The 8,127-nt window shown below is 33.3% G+C and overlaps 1 protein-coding gene across 1 annotated transcript; it reads left to right on the forward strand.

Annotated features, from left to right (window-relative positions):
* Positions 1 to 4,981: 4,981 nt before the first annotated feature.
* On the forward strand, positions 4,982 to 6,550 carry LOC128984472 (odorant receptor 43a-like). Its single transcript, XM_054403794.1, has 2 exons — positions 4,982 to 5,694; positions 6,355 to 6,550. Exons 1-2 carry the CDS (start codon positions 4,982 to 4,984, stop codon positions 6,548 to 6,550), a joined length of 909 nt encoding a protein of 302 aa, XP_054259769.1.
* The last annotated feature ends 1,577 nt before the right edge of the window (positions 6,551 to 8,127 follow it).

Here is an 8,127-nt window from a genome sequence, read left to right on the forward strand (position 1 = left end):
TTGAAATATATTTAGAATAAATAATCCATCGTCAAGTTTAAGATTAAATAAACCTACCACATAATTGTACATAAATAAATAAAACAATTCCTAAGAGGCTTACATTCATTTTCATTTTATAATTTTCTTAGCCTCACGTTGAAGGCGCTTTATTTCCTTTTCCTCTTCTCTCCTCTTCTTCTTTTAACTTAGATATGCCTTCCCTTGCTTGCTTGTAATTACTGAAGGAATTCTTTATTTTATTTTCCTTTTTTTTATTTTTGAGCCTTGTTTTGGCCAAAATGGATTTCTCTTAAATGGCGAGTGAACATTAGGGCTGAAAACAAATTTTTTTGGAGTTTTTTCTGAGTGTGTGTTTGACACACTTCCTTCTGTTGCTCCTTCTGTTGTCGCTGGATACTCGACGGCGACCACTTGAATCATGCCAGTCTCTGAACTCCCCTCAATTACTTCATGAACCCCGACATATCTCGTCCATATTCGTGATAATGCTGAATGTGGGGTTGTCAAGGTCAGGTTCATTTGCTTCTCCCCCTTCCTGTACATTATCTCCAACTCCACTTTCGTCCAGTATCTCCCCACTTAGCTGCCCTATCATTTCATCTCCCAAAACAATGTCCTGCTCGGACAGGTCGAAGATGTCTTCAGATTGAAAAGTATCGTCATCTTCCCCAAGTTCTTCATTAGGTTCTTGTACAATTTGTAAGTCACCATCTGGGTCTTCGTCTTCGCTGGATTGGCCAGTCAAACATTTAGGGGTTTCTGTCTTTTTTTCAACTCATTTTTTAGCTGGACAAGTTCATCAACTGTCTTTCTCCATATGTCAAAGAGAGATTGGTCGGTAAGAGAACTAACATGTACAAAGTGTTTAGAGGAAGCTAAGTGCCCTCACTACGGGCTAGGAACCATCACTGTAGAAAAAGAAGCACGACCGATTCCTGAAGCCTGCGTTCTACCAGTATCTTTTTATTTTCGCTAGCCTATTTATTTTCAATATACTTAAAATTTGGTTTAACTTAAAAAAATGTAAATAATAATCTTTAAAAGTTAGAATATGACTCACACATTTTAGGTCCTTTAGCATGGATATGTAAAAAAACTTGAGGTCACTTAACTACATAACATTTTTTTAGTATTAATTTTCTTTTATTACAAATGTAACATTTTTACAATAGTAAAAATGTTTTTATTAACACAGTTTGCAGGAAATGTACCAACTAAACAGCCAAGTAAAAAACTAAGATATGAGGAGGTCTACTCGGATTCAGAGGAAGAAACTTCTCAACCCGAACTTCTCAAATTTGAAAAAAATAAATCTGATAAGGAGGAACCTTTATGCAATTCTAATTTAGAAATTCATGATTGGTGCTTAGTAAATTATGATAATGAACTTTTCCCTGGTGAAATACTGCAAAATCTGATTCAAATCAGTATTAAGTTAGCTGTATGGTAAAAGCTGTGAAATACTGGAAATGGCCTTCAAAACCAGATATTTTGCTATATTCACTCGAGGATATAAAGTGTAAATTTTCACCACCACATGTGGTAAATGCTCTCGGACATTTTAAATTTGAAAAACTGTTTAAAATAATTGAGTTTTGCTAAAAGGTTTTCCAACGTATTATTAATTTAATTTCAGTGAGCAGCACTTTTTAGACTAGTGTTGAATATGACTCAAAGTTAAGCGATCTATATTTTTTATGAGGTTGTATATAATTCTGACAGCGGGTTTACCTTACTGATTGTAGAAGTTCTAAAGTGTTAACTTGCCCTGATACATGATATAAACACTGGGGGTGATAAAAATTACCCAAGGTATTTTATGGACACATGTTCTACGCAACATTTAAAAATGCATGTTATTTTAAATGTTATTATGTTCATTTAACTATAAAGTTAAGTTTAATAAAGATATCAACTTCAGTTCAATGGTCTCTTCATTCAAACTTTCATCAAGCTTATTTTTAAATACCTAAAAACAGTTTAGTTTAAGTAACAATCAAGTAGCATTATATCACCTCCGTGAAAAAGTCTCTCACCTCCGTGACAGTGGAAAATTTTAAAACCAAATAATTCACAAAATACTTGGTACACTTTGTAACCATAGTTGCCACTATATTTGTCAGGTATTTTTCCAACAAGTGCATACTAAAAAAAGTGAAAATTAAAATGTTTGAAATACAAAAATGTGACCTCTAAAATTGCACATTTTTGTAGAATGATCCACTATAAAAAAATAACAAAAATTTTGCGTTAGAAAATTTTACTTAAAATAGTGCATAACCTTGTTAACCTTAAAGAAGCAAATAGCTCATGAGGTAGTTAAAATGCTTCAGTAAACACAGTTATATCTACATAACCAAAGCTTAATAAGCAATATTTTTCACTAAATTTCAAGTAAAATTTTAAGATATTACAAACAAGCTTTACTTTTATAGAATCAACATCCAATTGTGTTCCCTCCAAACTCAACTATTGCACAACTACTTTTGCTGGTTGGAGAAGATCTGTCAGTTTTTTTTTCTGTTGCCAACTGAGCAAAACAAAATTTCTCTCATTTTGTCCAAAGTCACCCTACTGCCTAAAGACACTCGATTTTACGTACAAAATGCATGTTCTCTTTAACACCTTTCTGCCTCTCAACAACTCACACTTTGCATTATCTCCTTTGGGGATGTTTCTGAAATAAGCTTCAAAACCTTTAGCTTGTTGACACATAGATTCATGTTTTTATGAATTTTACACTAGCAGGTATGCATTATGCAAGTCTTTCACTACTGGTTTGACAATCTAAAATGGACGTAGCCGACAAAATGTTGCGTAGCTTACTTTTTATACTTTGTGTTTTCCTTCAGACATTCTATGAGTAAATATCATTCATGTAACGCCCTTGCTTTTTTATTTTGTCTAGTGATTTTGTCTTTTTTGCCAGGAGATAAGCGGCTGTTTTTGTCTTATTCAAGAAAGTCACAGCCATCTTAACTATTTAATCGCCCGGTCAATCATTTTCTGGCTGTAATATCCATAATATTGTTTGATTTGTTTATAATGTCATGCTCTTATAAGCAAATCAGATCAGTCAATAACTTATTCATCTAAATCACTCTATCAATAACTGACCACTCACAAGTCACACTAATTGGTGTTTGGAATTTTTTTATTTAACTCTTTCCATGTTTTCAGCAACCTGACGCTTAGGAACTTCCACAAAGAGAAGTTTTCTTACGAATCAAGATTTTTTTTCTCACCTTGTTTAAGTAATTGATGAATAGTTTTTCTACATGTTCTCTGAGTCATTGTATTTTGCTTAACTTGTTTGGTTCTGAACCTCTGTAACCTTTTCTTGTATCTATTTAACCATCTTTGTAATTGTTTAATTTTTTTTCATAACCTTTCATTTTTCTTTTAACACTCTCCCTATTTCTCCTTGCAGTCTTTTCCCCAATGGCTTGAGGTACTTAGTTTGCATTTGGAGAATTATTTGGTATGTTAACCTTAACAAAGTTTTTGGCTTCTGTTGCTTTTCTACAGTTGTTGCTGTGTGTTTTCGCCCAAGTATGCCATGTCTTCTATAGTTTTCTTTTTTCTCTTTCACTTAATTGATTAATACTGCGAGCTTTTCCTACTTCTCTTCGCTTATGCCACACCTATCTCTCTCTTTCATCTTAGCAGCCTCGTGCATTTCTGGGTTGGATTTTAATTTTTCTCTTTCTCTTCTCATACTTAGTTTTTTGTTCTTTCCTCCGTTATATATATCAATATTAGCCGTTTTTCTTGCCAATGTAACTACAAATGTAATTACAATTTAGGAGTTTGGTTTAGCTAAGATGTAGTAGGCCTGATAATAAAAGTTTGGGTAATTTGATTAGATTTAAACATCTACAAATAATCATGTTTTGAAATTCAGCCATTTTTTCATAAGTCTCATCTATTTACTGGGGCTAAAAATTCGTGTATGTGCACTAGGTTTCTTAATAGGCGCCATCTGGAAAGTAAAAGGTTAAATTTGGTTTATTGTTTAAGGTATCTCTTTCCTTTATAATAAGATTTACTTTTTTTACTAGCCTATTATTTTTGACGCAAGATAAATTAAGTACCAAATTAATAAAATCGTTTTTCAAATTATTTTAGTAGATTAATCATCAAAACACACATTTTATTAGCATGCAGTTTTAATAATTCAAGCCTTGTTTTATTTGCTTGTAGATCTTTCCTCAATAGAATCTATTCTTATAAATTTTAGATTGTCGCAGGTGTAATTTCTAAGTAATGTTTTTGTTCTTATGTGCGGTTAATCGGCGTCTTTAACAGACTAGGTAATTACACCGCCCTATTTAACAGTTTTCTTACCAAACATTATGTTTTATTTTTGTCACACTCCCTCTTTCTCCCTCTAATGACCTAAAATATAGAAAGGTCAGCTAGTTGTACGACCCAGTTGATGTCACATCGTTAATACCGTAGTGATACTCCCCATCTGTTTCAAAGTTGTGTGGCTTTAAGTTTACATTATTGCGGTTTTATTGTACAGACTGAAAAGTTTCTAAAAGGTGCCACTTTACACAGCCAGTTTAGGCCTAATACTAACACGTTTTGTTAACTTCTTTAAACATCTACGCGGACCAAAATGCAAAATGATTTTTTGAGAAATTATTTCTCTCTAGTAAATAGTGCTCTCTACATGATTGCGGCATTTCCTGAAAAAAGGTCATTTACGACGAAATTGAAATCTTTTTTGTACAACAAAGTATGGCCTTTCGTGTTTTTCTCGTTCTGGGTTCCCTTAATGCTAATGACAGTCGCTAAAGCGGCCCAGTTTGTTAATCAGCAGAAGTGGGATGAATTTTTGGAAGTGATGCATATGTATTTTTTAGGGACAAATACTTTGTACGTTATCATTGCAGTACAGAAAACCGCCATTTACTACAAGACTTGTATGGATATAGTTAGATCACAATTTTTCGCCACAAAGAGGGTGAATATGAGGAAAACTAAGCTGTACGTTGGATTTTTGATCACTTTCGTGGTTTGTTACATTTTCAAAGCAGTTTCTTGTGTTGTTTATCGTGAACTGTCGTTCCAAGTGTGGGTGCCGTTTGTGAACAACAACGAGAAACTTTCAACGCGCGTTTTCACTGTTATTGGTTTCTACCAAATTTTAGCAGCGATTTGCCTTTTTATAGTCAACGGAATCCTCTCGCCATTTGTAATCGTTTTAACCAGTGCCGTAGTCGAAGAAATACACTACATCATAGAAAGATTAGATCGCGTAGTTTATAGGTCCAAGGAAACTAAACCCACGAGTTCCCCTGGAACGCAACTATCAGATGTAGGACGAATATCATTAGAGAGGAAATATCGAAACAGTGTTGAAACAGACACGTCGTCCACTTGCACTACAGAAGAGCAAAGCAGATCTTTTATTCGCAACATTGTGTCGCACCATTTGATTGTCAAGTCGTTGATACAGAATGTAACCAAGATCCACAAGTATGTGTTTTTGACACAGTTTGTATTTACAATCAGCCATTCATGTTTCTTAGCGTTCAACGTTTATTACACGAAGAACCACACCAAGATTCTGGTCAAGTACAGTCCCTACCTGCTGCTCTCATATTACTTGCTGTACATTTTCTGTCACAACGGCCAACGACTCAGTGATGCTTGTGAACGTTTATTCTACGCCTTCTGCTGGTAAATAACTTATAATTAAAGTTTATCATAGAGTAGTACACGTTAACCGCTTGAGCCGCAAAGTAGATGACAGATGAATGGGTCGGGGGAAGAAGATAACAGGCATTTCAAAAATGTTATACTATAAATTTAACTATTATACTATAAATAAACAAACTTCCAAGACCGGTAACAAATGTATATTTTGTGATGATTATTTGGCATAGTTTTTAAAATAAAGATTATTTAGTGGTTAACAAAAGGAACATATTTATTTCTAATAGAATTTGATTTTAAATTGAACACTTAAATAAAAGTACTCTAGGCTATATAAAAATGTTACAAAATAAATTATGTGTTTGATGGTGGTTCGTGGTCCTTATGTGGGTAGTAGCTTTTGGATATACTCAGCTGTTTCTGGTCTCCAAAAACCTTTTAGAGTCTGGAGATCTTGGTATTTTTTATAGTCGTGTTGAGGTCTGACATGTTTCCTAATTTTTGTCTGATTGGCTGTTGTTTATTATCCTGTAGTTTACATTACTTATACTTGTGTTCTGATACAGGTGTCCATGGTACGATTTCCCAGTCAGTTATCGCAAGTCACTGTTGATTGTCGTAACAGCTGATGAACTATCTGCTTTGCAGTCATTTAACCTTACTTATACTTGTGTTCTGATACAGGTGTCCATGGTACGATTTCCCACTCAGTTATCGCAAGTCACTGTTGATTGCCATGAGTGCTAACCTACAACCCACCGCGTTGACTGGTGGTGGACTGTTCAAAGCAACACTTGCTACATTTGTGCATGGTCTACAGCAATCCGTGTCTTATACTCTTCTCTTGAACCAAGTGGCTCCAGAAAATAGCTCACTGTAATTAACCTTGATCAACAGATATCCATTTTTTTCATCAAGAGTTTGTATTGAAATTGTAAATAATTGTTGATTGTTCGTGTTGCATCAGTAGGCCTATGTTTACACATAGTCTAAATAATCATTTTACTATTGTAATAAATTAAAAAAAGTATGTTGCACGTTCACAATTATTCCCATTTTTTCAATTATTTATTGAATCGTTATGTATATTAAATTAATAATATGTTTTTTTTTTTTGTTAATAACTTTTAAGAATATGAATACAAACATTTGAAACTAATTCCGTGAATATAACACAGTATCTATTTCTGATTATGAGTCCAAAATATCCAGGAGGAAGGAATATTATGTAATCCTTATAGAAATAGAAATATGTCAAACATTTCATGAACATGACTCCACAATGACAATAATTAATTGTCTATAATAAAAATATTTTTTTGATTGTGTCAATTATGGATAATATTTACAGAAAATGTATTATTCTCTGCCAACCAACCATTAATAATTTATATGATTCGCTTATCAACACCTTCTGGCATGGATCTGCATTGGTGAAATTATTTAGTTTTAATTTAGTTTCTTTAACGTTATATTTTCTCGATTTAAGCATGAGGATTGGGCTTTGAAGAGTTATTATAACACAATAATACCTCTTCTCTTTGTCTTTGTAAATAGACGCAATGTTGGTCAAAGATGAAGAAACCAAGTATTCAAGTAGGCCCTATAGCCCAGTCAAATGGTCTTTTGAAATGGAAAGTTTTGGTGTAATTGTTTTCTTTTGTTTTCTTTATGTTTTTTGGGGTGCTGAATCCAAATTTGAAGTTTTCCAACAAAAATTTTATCGGCAAGTATGACATTTTTTGAAAAATAGGGTGAAAATTGTATTTATTTCTAGTTTTTGGCTCATAATTTATCGAATAATAATTTTTTCCAAATATCATCCTATACTAATGCAGAGCATACAATTTTCTACAGTTTATGTATCTATAACTTTTATCTACAACAAAGAAGTGTTTATCAAACTAAATTTAAAAGGTCTGCAAAATTCATTGATTTAGGAAAAAAGCAAAATTATTTCCGTTATGACTTCTCCAGGTTATAATAGGATGTAAAAGTGTAAAACGTCCCATAAATCTTGTTTTATTTATAAATATTAAACCCTTTTAATTTGAAAATACATGTACACCAACATAATGGTAGATACAAATGACTTTGATTAAGTTAAACTTTTTAATTTCTCCGAGTCTTCTTGGCCAACAGTACCATGATTTCTGCAGAGCTACTTTCAGGTTCTTTTTCACCTAAAACACCTTTCAAGATTTGGACCTTCAGTATGTGTGAATGCTTTACATAAGGCAGACTTGGCCTCTTTCCTGATACCAAAGTCATCGAATAGAGGCGTTGGGTACGGGCATAGTTCGTATTTCAAAAAGCCTTCAAGTTTCTCATCAGACTGCTTGGCAATTGTCATTCTGTAAACAATAGTAGTTGGATTGATAGGTACGATTAAGGTCATCATGTATTTTAAGGGAATGGATCATTGTGGGAAGTGGCAAAACTCTCTCTTTTCTGTAA

Source organism: Macrosteles quadrilineatus, unplaced genomic scaffold (genome assembly GCF_028750875.1).
Source record: "Macrosteles quadrilineatus isolate MER2022 unplaced genomic scaffold, UCM_ALF_1.0 Scaffold_2__2_contigs__length_208266976, whole genome shotgun sequence".
Lineage (NCBI taxonomy): Eukaryota > Metazoa > Arthropoda > Insecta > Hemiptera > Cicadellidae > Macrosteles > Macrosteles quadrilineatus.

Coding starts and splice junctions, on each gene's coding strand:
- LOC128984472 (XM_054403794.1), top strand. CDS start 4,982: ATGAGGAAAACTAAGCTGTACGTTGGATTTTTGATCACTTTCGTGGTT. Junction 5,695..6,354: donor TTATTCTACGCCTTCTGCTG/GTAAATAACTTA, acceptor GTTCTGATACAG/GTGTCCATGGTACGATTTCC.